At 39.2% G+C, this 20,180-nt stretch overlaps 1 protein-coding gene across 2 annotated transcripts in view; it reads left to right on the top strand.

Annotated features, from left to right (window-relative positions):
• trpm4a (transient receptor potential cation channel, subfamily M, member 4a) overlaps positions 1-16,854 on the top strand; it is a 70,677-nt gene extending 53,823 nt beyond the window's left edge. The window contains exons 22-28 of one of the 2 annotated variants that reach the window (XM_030409968.1): positions 11,982-12,156; positions 12,970-13,135; positions 13,288-13,469; positions 14,816-14,948; positions 15,479-15,551; positions 15,944-16,037; positions 16,240-16,854. In XM_030409968.1, the coding sequence (XP_030265828.1) occupies positions 11,982-12,156; positions 12,970-13,135; positions 13,288-13,469; positions 14,816-14,948; positions 15,479-15,551; positions 15,944-16,037; positions 16,240-16,265 (849 nt within the window). In that variant the 3' untranslated portion in view covers positions 16,266-16,854. Of the gene's footprint in view, positions 1-11,981; positions 12,157-12,969; positions 13,136-13,287; positions 13,470-14,815; positions 14,949-15,478; positions 15,552-15,943; positions 16,038-16,239 lie in introns of those variants that run through there. The other variant, XR_003983031.1, reaches the window with a different exon arrangement.
• The last annotated feature ends 3,326 nt before the right edge of the window (positions 16,855-20,180 follow it).

Below are 20,180 nucleotides of genomic sequence, written 5' to 3'. Positions count from 1 at the left end.
CACCAAAATCACTCCACACACCAGTGGTCTCCTGCTGGTTATTCTGGTTATTTGGAAAAATGTGCTTTGGCATAATCTGGGGGAATTTCTATTTGGAGAAATATTCAATATCTTAATCCATGTCTTACTATAAATTAGGATGTTATGGTATCATTCTGAAAGGTAAATCATCAAATTTTACTCAAAGGCCTTTGTGCCCTGTCATGTGGCCTTAGTGCCCCTAAAAAAAGAAAAAAAGTGAAGGCCAAATGGCCTTGCCCCTAGAATGACAAAATTTCCACTCTGGTGCTCATTCTAACTAGCTAACTACAGCTTTCCTCCATACAGAACATACAAACACACCTGTTAGGCCTCTAAGACAAGCATATGAATAGTGGTGGTGAATGGTGGTGATGGTGAAACATACAGCGCAGTTTCAGTTCCTATACATTTGAATAAGAATCAACTACCAAAGCAGGCGCCATATTTACATTAGCTTCGTTGTCCTTCGCTACAGACAGAACAGCTACCTGCACCAATTCTGTCATGAGGAAAAGCTTGTCAGCTGCTATCAAAAGCACCCAATTGAAGTAAAAATGGTCAAGAGACATTTAACTAAATATTAGAATAACTGTATATATATTTTTGAGCCAGCAGATTCGGTCATATTTTCAGAAGACCTATACTGAGCCAAACTGAACATGACTGTTTTTTGTGACTGACAAGTAGAAAAATGACAGTTGTAGAAATCATTGGAACTCAAGACTGCCATGACATACAATTTCTTTGTGTATTTGACCACATATGGGCTTCCCCAGTCACAGACACAACCTCTTGGCCGCTCTCCATCAAATGGGTCGTCACAGGTGGTGTATTAACTTGAGCCAGACGATTCTCACCCTCCATAGGAGGAATCTAAAAGACCCAGTTGAGAGTACGTGAATATACTTAACACACTTTAGTATCAATTGATCAGTCTAGAACAGGGCTACTCAAATACAAATCTTAAAGGGCCACAAAGATTTTTTTCAATGACTCAAAGGTCCATGTACTGTGTGTGTGTGTGTGTGTGTGTGTGTGTGTGTGTGTATATATATATATATATATATATATATATATATATATATATATATATATATATATATATACCGTATTGACCCGAATATAGGACGACCCTGATTATAAGACGACCCCTCTTTTCTAGACTTATCTTCAGAAAAAGACTCTGATAACCAAAATTCGTCTCTCAGTAACAAACTCACATACCCTCCTGTCAGTCTCTTGGAAGCGGCCGCTTAGAGGACCACCATAAGCTTTTCTCTTTCTGTTAGCGTTTTCAGACGATCTTTTTGGACCAGCCATCTTCGGACGTTACACTCCATAACTCCATATTTCTTGGCTGGCTGACAGTTGTTTGGCGCCTCCGCTTCATTGATCACCATTATCTTAAAATCAGCATCATAGCTCCGCCTCAGATGTTTGTTAACTTGCCCCACTTTTGATCCACTTTGCTCCGTAAAATCACCGCGTCTCTCCATTTTTCATCTCCTGTCACTTCTTCTCCGCTGTGATTGACAGATAACCCCAGCCACAGTGTCAGTGACGTCTCTACAATAAGCTGGCGCCCTCTGCTGTTGCGGTCGTGTAGCGACCCAGACAACTATCAGCATGTGTCAACGGTTAGACCCCGATTATAAGACGACCCCACTTTTTCCACATAATTTACATCGAAAAAAACCTCGTCCTATATTCGGGTCAATACGGTATATATATATATATATATATATATATATATATATATATAATATTAAAAATATTAAAAATTATATATATATATATATATATATATATATATATATATATATATATATATATATATATACATATATATATATAATATTAAAAATTAATCGAATTAATCAGAGGCTTTGTAATTAATCGAAATTAATCGCATTTTAATCGCATATAAATATTTGACCTGAGAACAGTGAGAAGCAATTTTTTTCACATGGATTTTTAGTATACCATTGAATAATGACTGAATACAGAAGCTTAAGCAACAAAATATTGTTTTTGTTTTTTCAAGACCAACAGACCAGTGCAATTTTTTAAATATTTTTTTGGCCTTTTGTGGCTTTATTGACAGAACAGCTGAAGATATGACAGAAAACAGGGAGAGAGAGAGAGGGGGAGTGACACGCAGCAAACAGACCCAGGCTGGGAGTCGAACCTGGGTCCGCTGCAGAGCCTCGGCACATGGGACGCGCACTCTAATGTTACCCACTGAGCTAAACGCTGCCCCGATCAGTGCAATTTTTGCCATAAAGTGCCGCAATAGCATGCTCTTATCTACGCTGCCATCCATCCGCTTTTAAAAACACAATTTCCCATCCACGGGGCCAACCAAAGCAGTCTCATCTGCTTCTTCGTTCATTGTTGTTGTCTGAAGTCATGAACGTTAGTTGGTGCTCCAGTATAATCGGTACCCCTGAAACTCTTCCAGTGAGAAACGTTCCGCGGTGCAAAAATAAGTGCGATTAAAATGCGTTAATTTTTTTAACGCGTTAATTTTTGTGTAATTAATTAATCGTAATTAACGCGTTAAAGTCCCGGCCCTAATATATATACATACATACATACATACATACATACATTTTTGTATATATATATATATATATGTATATATGTATATATGTATGTATATATATATATATATATATATATATATATATATATATATATATATATATATATATATATATATATATATATGTGTATGTATATGTATATATATATATATATATATATATATATATATATATATATGTGTATATATATATATATATATATATATATATATACATTTTTAGATAGATAGATAGATAGATAGATAGATAGATAGATAGATAGATAGATAGATAGAATTACTTTAATGATCCCAGACTGGGAAATTATTTTGTTACAGCAGCAGTGGGTCCGCAAATAAAATATTTCGTACATAACATAAATAGAATCCAATATATACATAGTGTATATATACAGTGCACAGTGTGCTATAAACAATAAACAGTAATAATATATACAACAAAACAAAATATGCAAAATATACTATAATAATAATATATACAACAGAACAGTAGAGAGACCAGAGTTCTCTGTCAGGCAGAGGTGAGAGAGTTATTGTATAAAGCAGGGGTACTCAAATACAAATCTTAAAGGGCCACAAAGATTTTTTTCAATGACTCAAAGGTCCATGTATTGAGGTCGGTCAGGCCACATGCAATAATACTGTAATATTTAAAACAAAATGTCCTTTTCATTCTAAAAAACAAAATACGAACTAAAATAAAATGTAATTTCCATTTAAACATAAATTAAAATACATAGTTGAATATTTCCTCTTTTTGTTTGCCTTCAAACATTGTGTCCATCACTTCAGTCATGCATTATTTTATTTCATTATGACATAGATCTGACAAGAATCCTGCTTGCAGCTTGATATGACGATTTCAGTGCATTTATTTGTGTTGTGCTTATCTCTGAATTTTGAGGAAATGTCTCTTCAGAATTCCCATGCTTTGTCTTATGATGCCGTTTCAAATTGGAAATCTTCATCACAGCTTCCCCTGGCATATTGTAACGCCCCTTGTGGACTGTGGCGCAATGACTCTTGGGTATTCTGTTGGTGTTGGTGTAATTATGGTTCGTAAATGTGTTTGTGAATAAGATGATATGTAAGATGGTTGTGGGTTAATTCACGTCATTTGTTCTGTGGTTAAATGGTGTTGAGTTTTAACAAGGATGATAAACATTTTGACACCGTGAGTGAAAGGGTGTTTGCCGGGAGAAACTCCCCGTCCGTTACTTGGTGAAACTAGCTAGATTTTGTTAAACAATGTGAAGCTAAGTGTATATTACCTTTACCTTCGCACTGTCAGGTACATGAGGTTTGACCCGGTTGGAGGAGGAGTGAACGCAGATATTAAGTTCTTATTTCCCTGAGTTGCCGATTTTCACTGTCCACTTTGTTATAGCATTTTACTTTGAACACGCCATTTTCAGTCTCTTACCACCGGCAAAATGTGAATACGCGAACTGCTCCGAAAACGAAAGTGAAAGTTAAAAATTGCGCTCGCAGCAGTGAGTGACCCAGCTGTTTTGTATATCGTTGGCATGGAGACAAGTCCCGGTGTACACGTGCTGACCCAACCAAAACACATAGTGAGGGAATAACAGTTCGGGGGCCACAAATAGGAGGCTGGCGGGCCGGATGCGGCCCGGGGGCCGCCTATTGAGGACCGCTGGTATAAAGTGATAGATTGTGGCAGGAAAGATTTCCTGTATCTATTGCTACGACAGCGAAGCTGAAGCAGCCTTCCGGAGAAGGTGCTCCGCTGTCTGACCAGTGTGAATTGGAGAGGGTGGAGAGGATTATCCATGATGGATAACAGTTTTTTCAGTGTCCTCCTCTCCACCACAGCCTCCAGAGTGTCCTGTTTGCAGCCAATCACAGAGCCAGCCTTCCTGATCAGTTTGTTGAGTCTGTTGGTGTCGCTGGCTCCGATGCTGCTTCCCCAACAAACCACAGCAACCTGTTCTTGTTCTTACCTCTGAATTTTGAGGAAATGTCTCTTCAAAATTCCTATGCTTCGTCTCATAATGCCGTTTCAAATTGGAAATCTTCATCGCAGCTATAGTCTCCTGGCATATTAAGCACATGGGTCTTGTGGTGGTTGGAGGTAGAATGAATGCACATTTTTCAGTCCATTTTTCTTCGAATTGCTCCAAAAACGAAAGTGAAAGTTAAAAATTGCACTCACAGCAGTGTGTGACCCAGCTGTCTATGTATCGTTGCAATGGAGACAAGTTCCGGTATACACGTGCTGACCCAACCAAAACTCATGGTGAAGGAATAATAGTTTGCAACTAAAGTCCGCAAAGAAGTGAGAAGATGAGTCTATGTTTGGCATAATTAGCGATAATGTCTCATTTAGCCACTTGTTAGCAACCACAATATTTTAAAAACAGTTTTAAAAAGTTTTTTGTAGCATGTTTCAGGCAGAGGGAGCAGCATACCTAAATGCTTTCTTTCCCAGTTCAGTTCTGACTTTTGGGACAGACAGCGAGAACAAATACTGAGACCGAAGGTAAGAAGGAAGAAAACCTTAGATTGCCTTCTAAATGAGAATATGCAGGTGTCTCAGTCTGTGTACCATCCAACTCATTCATACAGTGTACAGTGATGAGTCGGTGCTTTCAAACCTGTGATGAACCTCAGAGCTCCATGATACAGTGTCAAGAGCATGTAAGCTTTGAGACGAGGCTTGCATACAACATCACCGTAGTCCAGAACAGACATAAAAGTGGCAGCAACCGCTCTCTTTTTTGATTTACAAGGAAGGCAGGATTTGATCCTAAAATGAAAACCCAGTTTCAGTTTCAATCTTTTTACCAGCTGCTGAATATGATTTGCAAAGGAGAGGGATTCATCAGTTAACATACCAAGATATCTGTAATTGGAAACACACTCAATCTTTAAACCCTGAGAAGAGAGGATTGAGGGCAGATTTTGTGGTTTTGATTTTGTATTAGAGAACAGCATGACTTTGTCAGCATTTAAAACAAGTTTTAAATCATACAAATGTTCTTGAATATTTTATGTTGTAGAACAAAATGTGCGTTTGTGTTTTTTGATTTGCGTTTGTGTTTTCTGATTTGCGTTCGTGTTTTTTGATTTGTGTTAGTGTTTTCTGATTTGCATTCGTGTTTTTTGATTTGCGTTCGTGTTTTCTAATTTGCGTTTGTGGTTTCCCTATGCGTTCGTGTTTTTTGATTTGCATTCATGTTTTCTGATTTGCGTTCGAGTTTTTTGATTTGCGTTCGTGTTTTCTGATTTGTGTTTGTGTTTTTGATTTGCGTTCGTGTTTTCTGATTTGTGTTTGTGTTTTTGATTTGCGTTCGTGTTTTCTGATTTGCGTTCCGTGTTTTTTGATTTGCGTTCGTGGTTTCTGATTTGCGTTCATGTTTATTGATTTGCGTTCGTGGTTTCTGATTTGCATTCGTGTTTTTTGATTTGCGTTCGTGGTTTCTGATTTGCGTTCGTGTTTTCTGATTTGCGTTCGTGTTTTTGACTTGCGTTTGTGTTTTCTGACTTGTGTTTGGGTTTTCTGATTTGCCGCTGTGTTTTCTGATTTGCCGTTGTGTTTTGCACTTCAGGGCCACTGTACCTTCCACTTATTCAACGTGCTTAAATATGAGTCATATTTCAGAAGAGTGCCCATTTGTGCTTGTTAAGCTAACTGCTTGTTAATGAGAGATAAGAATAATCTTTTTTTTTTTTGATCAAATTTTTATTGATACAATATATGTGTAGATTATATAAAAGTACAAGTTTAGAGTTTTAAAACATCACAAAATCTTACACCTTACAGATACATATACAGAGCAAAACGACCCCACCCTCCCCCAGCCCATGGCGACCCCTTACCAACCCCTGCCCCTGATCTCTCAGCCTCTCAAGAAAATAAAAAGGAAAATAGAAGAAAATGAAAATGAATGCATACATATATATATATATATATATATATATATATATATATATATATATATATATATATATATATATATATATATATATATATATATATATATATATACATATATATATATACATACAAACACATATACATACCCATATACATATACACACACATACAGGCAAATAAATTAATATAATTCAAACATGGAGAGAAGAAGAAAAAGGAAAATGACAAAAGTAATAATCACATGTTAATACTGCACTCTTTCCTTGATCAGATTGTAAGCTACATCCCATGCTTTTAGGGTTTTCTTACTAGCTCCATGCACCCTGGCCACAGATCTCTCCATCATAACTATGTCTAGAAATGAGTTGGCCCACTGCTGCCAAGACAGTGTGTGAGGAGGTTGCCAACGCAAGGCCAACATTTTCTTTGCTGCAGTGAGACCAGCCCATAATATACGCTTCTGCTGTGGAGATAATTCTAGACTAGAGTCATCATTAAGTAAAAGTAAGGTTGGTGACAGTGGAATAGTTACTTCAAGCATGCCACTTAAAGTGGAACATAAGTGTCTCCTAAAAGCATATACGTCAGGGCATTCCCAAAATATATGTAAAAATGGTCCTGGAACATTAAGTGTACATAGGTCACAGTTAGGAGATGGGATGATTTTCATGGCATGGCGTTTTCTTGGAGTGAGATACATCCTATGTATAAATTTAAAATGAATTAGTTGGTGATTAGGGTTTTTGGAAGTATCCTGTAGGTTTTTCCATACTGTGTCCCAGCAAATCTCTTCTTCATCTGTAAAGGGAATATCCATACTCCAAACAGTTTCTACTTCTAGTGGGACACGAGGTTGAGAGATAAATTTATGAACTTTAGAAACCATTCCACGTTTTTGCTTTTGTACAGCAAACAATCTATGCAATGGATGTGTTAGAAGAGGTACACCCCATGGGACACCATATGCCTTCATGGCAGATCTCAATTGCAAGTAAAAGAAAAATGATGTGCCTGGTAAATCGTATTCAGCTCTTAGATCATTAAAAGCCCTTAGACCATCGTCGTCATACAAGTCTCCGAGAATATTAACTAATCTACATTCCATACAAATTTAGATATGAGTGAATGTAATTTTTCCCAATACCCCTTTGGCGGTACAAGAGGAACCATAGAGGAATAGAAGTTTATGCGAGGAAGTACATCCATTTTTACAATAGATATGCAAGCTTGCAAGGAGTTTGGAAGCTTAGACCAACGTTCAATGTCCTTCTCAACTTGATTATATATGCCTTGAAAGTTTTTTGGATGTAGAAGGGAATATGTCAACCCCGAGATACCTAAACTGCCTTACTACTGGGATGTTAGAGGGCAGGGGTATAGATGACATGGCTGAATTTAAGTGCATTAGTGAGGATTTAGTCCAATTGATCTTATAACCAGATAGGGAGCTGAATAAATCAAAAGTAGATAGTAAGTGTGGTATTGAGGACCCTGCGTCACCAACATAGAGTAAAATATAATCGGCATACAATGATATTCTATGTTCTGTATTACAGAAAGTAATAGGAAGTACAGAGGGATGCTGTCTAATTTTCTGGGCCAGTGGTTCTAGAGAGAGAGTGAAAAGTAATGGGGACAGGGGACAACCCTGTCGAGTGCCCCTTAATATAGGAAACTGGGTAGAGCAAACATCCCCATTAAGAAGGGATAGGGGGCTATAGTTACTGCACTGGGAAGGATCTTTGTTAGGTTTAGGCAGTACTGTGATTATAGCAGTATTAGCCCCCAAGCTGAATGCACCTTCATTAATGGCAGTAATAATCATATCCAGCAGTGGTGGGCCAAGTATGTCCCAAAAAGTGAGATATAGTTCTGGGGGAACACCATCCCAGCCTGGGGATTTGCCCTTCTTCATATGTACAAGAGCTTCTCTTAACTCTTCTAAGGAGATGGGAGAACTTAGGTCTTCTGCTTCCTCTCTGGAGAGAGAAAGCAAATCCAGAACATGAAAAAAGTTCTGACAAGTGCTTGGGTCTAGTGTAACTTCAGATTTATAAAGCTTTGAATAGAATGTTTTAAATGCTGTATTAATTTCACCAGGTTCAGTGAAAGTACGATGGGGTGATTTTAGTGTTTAGTGTTTTAGTCTCAGAGCTAAAAGGTGGCCTGGTCTAGGACCATTGTAATAATAAGTTCTCCTGGCTCTATGCATCAAGAACTCAGCCCTCTGCCTTAGTAGGGAGTTTAACTCAGTCCTTGTTGAAGATATTTTACCTAATAAATCATCAGTTTGTGTGCTTTGTTGTTTGACCTCAAGTTGCGAAAGGGTATCTTCCAGTTCAGTTATTTTAATTAATCAGTTTTTTTTTTTTAGATGAGATGAGAATGAGATTGATGAATCTCTTATTGAGCCCTTAATGGCATCCCATAGGATTCTGGGGTCACCCACTGATCCAGCATTAATTTCAATAAAAGTTGTTAGTGCATTGCTAAAGAAGGCACAGAAATCTTCGTTTTTGAGGAGCGTGGTGTTGAAGCGCCAGCATGGTGCCCAGGGAGGAGCACCCAGAAGTGTAAGATAAAATGAGACTATACTGTGGTCTGATAATGCACAGGGTTTAATTGTACTATTATGTATTTCGGAGAAAGAAGTAGGTGAAGCTAGTAAATAATCTATTCTGGAGTAGGTCATATGCCTCGCTGAGTAGAAAGTGTACTGTTTGAAAGTGGGATTAACTGTACGGTCTATGTCTGCTAGATTAAGAGATGACAAAAAGTCCTTTAATTCCCTATAAGCACGTAATTGTGTGGAGGTAGAGTATTGAGCAGACAGATAAGAATAATCTGACAGCTGTCTGTGTCGGCTGTTTATCTTGCCACAAATCTTAAACTTCTTTCAGATATTGAGTTTACTGCGACTTTGCTGTTCTAAACATGCTGTTTCTACTTACAGTAGCAGTCACAGTAGTCATTCCTTGGTTTTGTCCCATTTTTAGATATGTAGCATGCATTTCTAGTTTGCACTTGCCCTCCAATAAAAAGCCTAATAATAAACCAGTGTTTTATTGCTTTTTAAGAATTGCAGCTGAATTGCATGTCTTCTAAACCTCAGTATTATAATGTGAATAAAATCATGTTGACAATAATTTGTTGACACAAAAGAAATGGCAATTACGTTTCACTTACAGCTACACAGGATACACAGCTAAGTAGTTAGCTTTCTATAAGTACTTTGTTTATGAATTTTACATGTATTAATCTACATATTGTGTTATTAAGGCCTGAAAATTTTTTTGGTATCTACTGCCCTTTTCTTACTTTGAGCCCCTGGCCCTCGATAATCATGTGCACGTCTCTGGTGGGAACGAGCCTTCAACATCAGCTGTCAGAGCAGACTTGAACACAACACCGGCAGGTGGGCAGGGAACCCGACCAAACATTAGTCTCACGAGCAGTGCTGTTGTACTTATATGTCGTCTCGGTGCTCTCAAGTGGTGCACTACCATTTGGCTCTGACGTCCTGCCCATTACACACCTAGCACAGCGATTGATATGGTCCCTTTCATCTTGTCCCATATAGCTTCAGTGGAAAATTTGTTTCACAAGGGACAGTACGCCTCTTCCTCCTTGAAGGTCTGCGATACCATTAAACATAGAACTTAACTTTTGTTAGGTCAGCATCTTCCCGTTGTCTGTCCTCAGGGGTTTGCTAAATGGCAAGACATGTTGACCAGTGGACGTGGCACTTTGGACATGGTCAACCAGGACTTTGGACCTAATTCTCAAAGCCATTTCCCAGTCCTTATGAAAGAACAAGTTAGTTAGACACCCCAACTTCAGACAAAGAGTTCACTTGGGGTGCTGATGCATCAACTGCTGCCACCTCAACTTTTTTTGAGGCCCTCTAGGTAGACTGGCAAACATTAGACCACCTGAAAGTGGGTTGTTCTCTTTTCAAGCTGTGAAAACATTATATTTCAGGCACTAGCTGAGTTTCTCACGGACAATAAATTTCTAGGTTAGAATGGTGAGCAGGGTATTTACTCTGGACTGTGTTCAGGGAACACATGCTATTGGACATGTCTGTTTATCACCTTGAGCAACCTGGGATAGAACAGCACCTAGGCTGTCATAAGTTGGGTAGTGGAGAAAATAAACGGCTTAGAGTAATTTAGGTGATCCAGTATAACATTGACAACCAGGGCGTCTTTCAGTTTCTGTAGTGCCTGGTTACCGTACAGGATCCAGTCAGTTTTCTGTAAGTCATGTGTCTCTCCCCTTTGTTTTCCTCATTGGTCTTGGATGATAGCCAAAAGAGAGGCTTAGCCATTGTAGAGCAGTTTGGGGTATAGTGTTGACACCACATGACGTGACCCAGAAATGACTTGAACTCTTAGGGCATGGGGTCTGGGCATCAGCAAGCATCATGTCTGACTTTGAACCCTTTTATGGCTTCCACCTTAGCAGGGTCTGTTGACACATCGCAGCTGTCAGTGACATTGCCCAGGAAGAAAGACCATCTCAAGGCTCTTCACAGCCTCCTCCTAAACAGTTGCGGAAACCATTAGGTCATCAAGGTAACGCATATGACACTTGCTGGGCTATTTCACAGTCCTTGGGAGAGCCTGTTGTATTTGTGGAGGCCAGATGAGGCGAACACAGGGGACTTCTTGAGGTCTTCATTAAAGGGGATATTATAGAATCCAGACTTGAGGTCCATGGTACTGAATAGTGCATTCCCTCTTAAAGCAGAAAGGCACTCTGCCTGATGGGGAAGAGGGTAAGTATCCTTCACCATTCCAGGCATTGAGTCAGTTGAAATAAGTGCAGTTTTGACACAAGCTTGCACATGATTCTTCCATGTCGGACTGGTCAGGAGACTGTTCTGTTGTGACATGGTGGCTATTCAACTTGAACTGTCAGCAGGCGGGAGTTATTCAAAAGAGAACACATCTGCCATATTTGCATTCCTCTTGATTGTTACTGAATTAGCTTGAGGTTTTCTGACCTTCATAGGGACCCTAGTCCCTGGGATAGATTGAGACTTTGTCGGCTCAACCACCACAGTGCAAAGGTATCTGTGAACCAGGAGTAACCGCGTGTGTAAAAACATATGAGATATTTTGCTGAGGTGCTTGTCATAAGAGCCTGGTTGTAACCTGGAACATTAGTCCAAGATGAGGTCAAATCCTTGTTTCATTTTATAATAATCTACAGTGATCATCAGAATAATCCTGTGACATAGGGACCAAAATAGTTATGCCACTCACACATAACAGGCATTGTAGACATGTACTTTAAGGTGTTTCATGACAGTTGTGATTTTATGTCATTAAAACGAATAATATTACATTGGACTTAAAACAGCAGCTCCTGATCTGACAAAGCTCTTATCATGAAGTCACACTAGGACAGATCTTGCATTATCCATTTCTGGTATCTCTTTGCTTCCCTCAGATGAAGGACGTTTTCTTCTTCCTTTTCTTTCTGGCTGTATGGCTCATGGCCTATGGTGTGGCCAATCAGGCACTCCTCTACTCGTATGATCCACGCCCTAACTGGATATTTCGTCGAGTGTTCTACAGGCCATACCTGCACATTTTTGGACAAATACCCATAAATGAAATGGATGGTAAGTGTCTATATAGTTTTTTTGTTTGTTTTTTCCTCTGGCTCTGTCCAGCACTATGTCCTTTGGTCTTCTCAGTGTGTCCTCCACATTAGAATTAGAAGAAAGAAATGTTAGTCAAAGTCATTCAAAACTTTAAACCTCTGAAATTATAGTTTTCATCTCAGTTGACTGAAGTCTGTGCACTGGATAGATAGACTGGATACATAATACCTTATAATATAAAATAATATATAATATAAAATCTGCCTCTGTTTACTTGTAATGGACATACAAATGTAGGCAGTACACAGTGTACTCTTTACAGATGCAGAAGTGGATATTATAGTGTCTTAATTAATTATACATTATTTCACTTATTCACTAGTTCTGTAGTGGATCCTCTCAGCCAACGAAGTGTTCAAGGAGTGTGTCATCCAACTAGCTTTTACTCTGTTGAGACTGATGCAGAGGCCATGTCAAATCCATGTTGGATAGGCTGCTCGAATGTTTTTAAGGAAGAACTTACTACTTAATCACTATATCTAAAATGGAGTCTCTCAGCCAAAGAATTTCACACAAATGTACTCGTACAATCAGAGTGACAATAGACGTCTTGAAAGTTAAATAAGATTGATTCAGGTGGAATTTATTGCACGCTGTGAAATTGAACCCAAAAGATTTAATTCAATCTGAAAAGCTGGCAACTCGGTGTATAGGAGCTGCTACTGCTGCCATTCATGGTTAAAATATATGTTACTTTTTAAGGTGCTTGTAAATGTGCAGCATAGATTCTCACATGTGTGTTTTGGACCTCTTCTTTTGTCTTCCATCTAGCTGATAAATTGGAGGAGAGTAACTGCACAAACGATACCACACTAATTGAAGCAGGAGGGGAGCCCTGTCTGAACACCTATGCCAACTGGCTGGTTGTCATCCTCCTTGTCATCTACCTACTGTTCACCAACATAGTTCTAGTTAACCTACTCATTGCTATGTTCAGGTACGCTGGCATTTAGAATAATTTATTTCAGTCCCAATTCTGTTGTACTTTTACACAGATTTCATCAGAAGAAATTGTACTCCATGTTGTACAGAACGGAAACCTAGTGTTTGAAAGCAATGCCTAATAAGATTAAAATGTTCTGTATACAGCTACACCTTTTCAAAAGTACAGGAGCGCAGTGACACCTACTGGAAGTTTCAGCGTTACAACCTGATTGTCGAGTACCACTCAAGGCCCTGCCTGGCACCACCCTTCATTATCATCTCACACCTCCACCTTTTCATCAAAAGATACATCCGCCACATCCCCTCAGTCAAGAGCAAACACTTTGGTGAGAAGCTGCAAATACAATATGAAGACAGGAGATATGTGTGAAAGCAACATGTGCATTTAGCAGGGGAAGGAGGAAGCAGTACATAAAACCGGGTGGTAAAAGCCTAATGGCTAGGACCCAATTATGGGCTGAGTGATAAAAAGATACATTGTGACCTCTGACTGTCAAATAATGAACAAGCTATTGCATTGGTACTGGGTAGATCATGGAATTTGGGCATCTGCCAAGGATTTGTTTTTTGGCTTGAATGAGACTGACTTGCCAATAAGAGAAAGAGGGAGAGATAATAAAAACAGATAGAAGATGAGAGAGAAGAGTAGGGAAAACACACAGGCATACTGACGTAAACTTGCAAAGTATATTATGTGATAAACTATAATTATGTGGTTCATGAACCAAGTTGATCTATACTGTAGACTGGAGTCACTAACAGTGACAACCACAGTGAGAGTCTCATATCTATGTATCTAAAACTAAGGTTGAATTAGCGTTGACACACCTGTGATGGATGTCTATTATCTGACAGTAATATTGTCTTCCTGTAACCTGTAATGCACACTGATTGATTGCAAAGGAATTGGGTGGAGTGTCAGCACCTCTGAGTCTGAACCCATAGTAATTTTGCCACAAAACAGTGCATTGCCTCATCCAGATTAGCAGTCAAGCAAATTGCTTCTTAATTTAAGTTCAGGTGTTTTTAATGTATGAGATCACCATTGAGTCATGCAAACATTACTGTGAACCACTGTAGTGAACAGGAAGCTGAGACTGCGGGGAAAGCCTCTCAATTTAGCTGATCAGTGCTTAAAAGCTTTGGTTAATGACCAAATGAATAAACCAAGGTTTAACCAGGTACCAAGAAATAAAAGTATATTACTTCTGTGATCGCCAACTTACACCAGCCACCTGTTTTATTTCATATTTATTTTAAAGATGTACTTTTATTTTAAATGGCTTTAAATGGCCTCACCCCAAATGACTCTTTTTTACTGACCCCCCATGTGCCTGGGCGTTCTCTGAGATTAGGGGATACTGCTGGTTGTTTCTAAGTAATGGCCTGTGCTAAAGGTGATTTTGTCTTTGCTGTCAGAGGCCCTAGACTGTGAAACTCTCTCCCTGTTGAAATCAGGCAGGCCACATCATTACCTGCTTATAGGAAGGCATTTAGCATATTTTAACTTTTTTTAAATAATAATTTTGTGTTTGTTTGATTTATTTACTTTTTTATCTGTGTTTTTATCTTTTGTTTTTTCCCCCTTTTTACCCTTCTGTCAGAGACAGAGCTTGTAAGCTTGTTTAAACATGTGCTGTAATTATTATATTATTATCTTCTCTTTCCTCAGTTTTGGAACTGCGGGGTAGAAAGGCCAGTCGCCTCAACACATGGGAGGCTATCCAAAAAGAAAACCTTCTCTCAGCTCAGAATAAGCGACAGAGGGAGAGTGACACTGCACGACTTAAATGTACATCTGTCAAGTAAGTTCCCTCTGCAATTGTCGTGAATTTATAAAATTTGATTGATTTTATACTATATGTATAAGAAGAGCCATTTTCTTCTCACTGTTAGAAAGGAGCATTGCTTTCATCTACAACTAAGTTTGACTGACAAAAAGATATGTGGAATATGGAACCCAGCAAATTGTATATTTCAACCAATAACTAACAAGTGAGTGTAGGACAGACATGACATACATTTTATTTATGTCATACTATAGTCACATAGTCACTGACACTGACACATTTATTTTCCCACTGCTCACTACAGGCAATATCTTTTTATAAAAATGTTGGTTTATATTATGTGTTTGTAATTAATATCACTGACCCAAAATGTGATCACGCGTTTCATTAAGGTTACAAATTTTAATCATGTTTTTTGTTTCAGTTAAACTTTTTCTATAGTTTCTCTTTTATGTATAGAGGTTTCTGATGTAATGATGAACTGAGACTAATTTTCTAGCAGAGGTTTGCAGCTGGTTTATTTGTGTGCATGTTTGTTCCTGCAGGGTGGACAGTGTGCTGAAGCAAATGGCAGAGATCCGTGACCATGACAGGAGGTTGCGGCTGCTGGAGTCAGAGGTCAGCTACACTTTCATACACATGCAAGATCTGTTAATTCTAATCTGTACCTGTAATTAGCAGTTATACTGCAGCCTATAACAATAACCCAGGCTATTTTGAAGTCCAGAAAATGAGTTGTTGTTTTGCCAATTAATTCATTAAAGATGTAATTTAGAAATATATCTGACACGGAATCATCTTTCACAACATGAGTCTGTTCAGAAGAATTAGAGTAGGTGTTCCTTATTTCATTGTGTCCAATTCTTGCATACATGGGCAGATTGATACAGGTCTGCGGTATCTGGTATCTGTGTGTGGAGTGTGTGTGCATGGTGTGTCTGGTTTCTCTGCAGCTGTTGGCTCTACCTGCTCAGCACTTATCCATCTCTGTCTGTGTATGTCTCTCCCAGGTCGAGTACTGCTGTAGTGCTCTCTCCTGGATGACAGACGCTCTGTTTCAGAGCACTCTGATAAACACTGACCGCCGCCCACCACTCCTCAGAGGTAAAGTCACTGGACAGCTAACCATAACTAAAAATAAAAAATCTATTGAGATTTCTTTTGTTTGTATGGTCCCACAGCTACAGACAGCTGGATAGTTAGTAAGATGATGTGAAAATATAACTTTATATTACGCAAACTGTTGCTCAGTTAAAATGTTGATTAATTGTATTGTTGTTATAATTATTATTTTCTTCTGTTGTAGATATGAATCCACTTTCTCCAAGCTGACTCTGAGCTACAGGATCTCACTCACACACACACGTACACACACACACACACACACACACACACACACACACACACACACACACACACACACACACACACACACCTTAATGTTAACCTACCCTCAGCTAAACTCAAATCAGAAATTAAAATGATTTACATTATGAGGACCTCTGTGGCCCCAAAAGGAAGGGGAGTCCACACAATGTGATAGTGTAAACAGATTTATAGCATGTCTCCAGAGTAGACAGTATCGCTGGTACTCATACTCTGGAGATGTAAATTACCGGCACTTACCGGTACTTACGGGTAATTCACATCGACACTCTCATGTCAATCAGAGCCGTTGTATCAAAGAGCATATTATTTTTTTTATACTGCCAGTCATTTCATTTCTTTTACTTTGTTGATTTTAGATGTATCCTGTTTTCGGTAGAATTTTAATTAGGATTAAGTATATGTTGAGAAAGTATCACACTTTCTTTTATATAATTGCGCCACCATGCATTGCTGTGTGCTATAGTACCTTCCAGCTCTAACATTCAGACATAGGAGCTTTAAATATCTGAGCATTAAACTAAGCTTCAAGCTCCAGGTGTTCCTAGAGTGACTTGTTGATATGTCTGTCAAGTTGATTAAGGCAATTATCACCATTTATGAGATAAAATACTGTTGCAATATCAAACCCCTTTCTGGAGTGTGCAACGTGCAGTCGGTGGAGACCATATAAAAGCTAAAAGGAGAATTCATGAGGTGGACCCAAATGCCACTTCAAATGAATCCTAATGTTCCAACATAACCACTAAATAACTTTAGTGGTTAAGTTGTCAGCGTTCTCTGCTTCACCAGTGAATACCTTTAAGTACAGGTGTGAGCACCCCCAAGACACATTTGAGATCCAACCACTTAGACCACGTTCAGAGGTAGTCTTAGTCACATGTGACCACATTCTTTTAGCAGCTTGTACACGTTTCCTGGTCAACACTGAAGGACCACATCTATGTCAAGATGTATGTCAAGACGCATATTAATGCCAGGTGTGAACGGATGGGTTTAGTGCTTAACCATTTGTGATCAGATCACTCAGGACGGATGTTATACCAGGTCTGAATTCCCTTGTAACACCAGCACAAATCTAAACTAAGTCAAAGGTATTAAATAACTACATAAGAAGTGAATATGTCTAAAAATAGGTACAACAATCTGATGCCATGTCACAGACTATAGTAGATGTAAGTGGCAGATACCAGTACCATTGGAGGTTGCCATTGTTGACGATGCAAGGTTCCTCCTCTACCCCCACCAGTGTAGCTGGATCTGCTAACAGAAGTGCCAAAACTGTGTCCAGACTCAGTCCTTTATTCACTCAGTCACTTCTCCCAACATAATGGAATGAATTGTTCACTGTTAAAGTGAACTCTCGCCAAAATGCAACCAAGGCTTTATTTGTGATTGAATATGAGTCAAACCTTCGGGTAAATGCACAATTATGACAAAAGAGGCACTTTTAAGATTTACCGTAGTATCTTTTTCGGGCTAGTTAATTTTGAACGGGAGTGCTAGGGGCAGGGATACGATGGCATCAAAATCGCTATTTTTAAAACACTAAGAAGGCTCGTCACAACATGAAACTTTGCTCGTAGCATCACCAGGGTCTCTACTCATGAACACGAGCATTGAGAACATTGTTTGTGTACACAGAGTTTATGAAAAAGAAGGTTTTTGGACTACTCACATTAGCTGCTGCATCTCCGGCGTGCGGCCGTCATGACAGGCAAAAAGTGTCGATCTACGAGTGCGACCATCAGGAAGGAGAGTAATGGTGGGACGCTCCTCAGACTTCGTTCCATATGAATGCACGGATAATTCATTGTTTTGTCGTTAGCGAAAAGCAACATTGACGTCCACATTTAAAAGGGAGCCCTTATATTACAAGCAATACATCTCGCCTGGATAGTTGTTGCTGGAAGCCAGTATGCTACCGGTGACCTGAGAGACACAAACACAGCACAACAGCGAAGAAGACTGAGAGGAGACACCGAAGTTGTCACAGTGTAAATCAAGATGGTTCGTTTTTTTGCTTTTCCTGGATGTGGGAAGAAGATGAAAAGTAATATTCCTGAAACTTTTCAAAGACTGCCGTTCAGGTGCAGTAGGGATATCCTGAATCAGTGGTTAATTGTTTTGCAACTCGACATCAACACGCCGATCGAGATGCTAAGAAAGGACTACCGAGTTTGTAGTGACCACTTTGTCCATGACGACTTCACGATGACTCCAACACTCGGGAAACCAAAGAAAGCGTTTTTGAGAAAAAATGCTATTCCAAGAGCTGTACAAGTGGCTGCAGAAAGAGTGGAGGTAATGCACTTTTGGTTATATTCTACCGAAATGTTAGTGACGACAGCTTCTAGATGGGATGGGGGATGGGTGTTTGTGTCTCTCAGGTCACCGGTAGCATACTGGCTTCCAGCAACAACTATCCATGCGAGATGTCACGTGACTTTTCTGGCTGCTGCTTGTAGTATTGCTTGTAATATGAGGTGGATGTCACAATGTTGCTTTTCACTAACAACAAAACAATGAATTGTCCGTGCATTCATATGGAACTAAGCTTGAGGAGCATCCCACCATTACTCTCCTTCCTGATAGTCGCACTCGTGGATTGGCACTTTTTGCCTGCCATGACGACCGCGAGCTGGAGATGCTGCAGCTAACGTGAGTAGTTCAAAAACCTTCTTTTTCATAAACTCTGTGTACACAAACAATGTTCTCAATGCTCGTGTTCATGAGTAGAGACCCTAGTGATGCTATGAGCAAAGTTTCATGTTGTGTCGAACCTTCTTAGTGTTTTAAAAATAGCGATTTTGATGCCATTGTATCCTGCCCCTAGCACTCCCGCTCAAAATTAATGTGCCAGAAAACGAAACTACGGCAAATCTTAAAACATGTGTCTTTGAGACTCTTGAAAAGTGCTATACAAATAACATGTATTATTATTATTATTATTATTATTATTATTATTTATGGCCACTGTTTTCATAAACTGGACATGCACCCGAACAAGCAGGCAAAATGAGAAATATGCATGGAGGAAATGAGAATTTGTGTGCTTGCAGATACATTTGTTAAAAATGGACACAACCATAGCCTTCAGATGGTTATGGTTATCTAATTCCCAACAGACAGCAGTGATGTCTCAGTCGCAAATAAATCAGTTCGAAGGAACAACGCTTTAACACGAATAAACTGACCTGATTCCCCGTTTCACTTCTCTATCGTCGTTCGTTCTCACAGACCAGTCGCTGTGTTGTTCACTGTTTAATTAGTGTCAGTCACTCGTTCTTGGCTGGCAGGCTTTAGCTGTTAACTGTTGTGTTGTCTAAATGTACACATAATCATTAAGTTGCAGCTATGTATTTGCCTTGAACTACAGTGTTATGTTGACCATTAGCACGATCGTTTGAGAATGAGGAGCTGAGAACTGTGCATTACATGATTCACCGCTAAACGACGTTGTACCGGAAGTGCGACTGAAAGAACGAACAAACGAACGAACGAAGGACATGAACGATTCTTCCTGCCGAACTGACCGAAGGGAACTGAATCTCGACATTGAACGATGAAATCCACCTCTAACAGACAGCAGAGACAACTTTGTTGTCAATTTTTTTTTGTTGAACTAGACAGTTAGTGCAGTTGTTACAGTTTGGTCATGAAATAAGAGGATGTCAATGAATAGACCTACTGGTTGTCAAAATGTTTGTTTCAGAAATTAACAGTGCTCTGGAGTGAGTAATACGAATTTCACACACATCATCATCCTTGTGTGCCACCACTGACAGGTGTTGCCACCAAAGAGCTTCATTAGTAAGTTTGTAACAAAGCATTTCAAGCCACAATGGTGTGGGGGAGAAA

Source organism: Sparus aurata, chromosome 24 (genome assembly GCF_900880675.1).
Source record: "Sparus aurata chromosome 24, fSpaAur1.1, whole genome shotgun sequence".
Classification (NCBI taxonomy): domain Eukaryota; kingdom Metazoa; phylum Chordata; class Actinopteri; order Spariformes; family Sparidae; genus Sparus; species Sparus aurata.
Note: the sequence above shows the minus strand (reverse complement) of the source record. Positions and strands in the feature narration are given on the sequence as shown.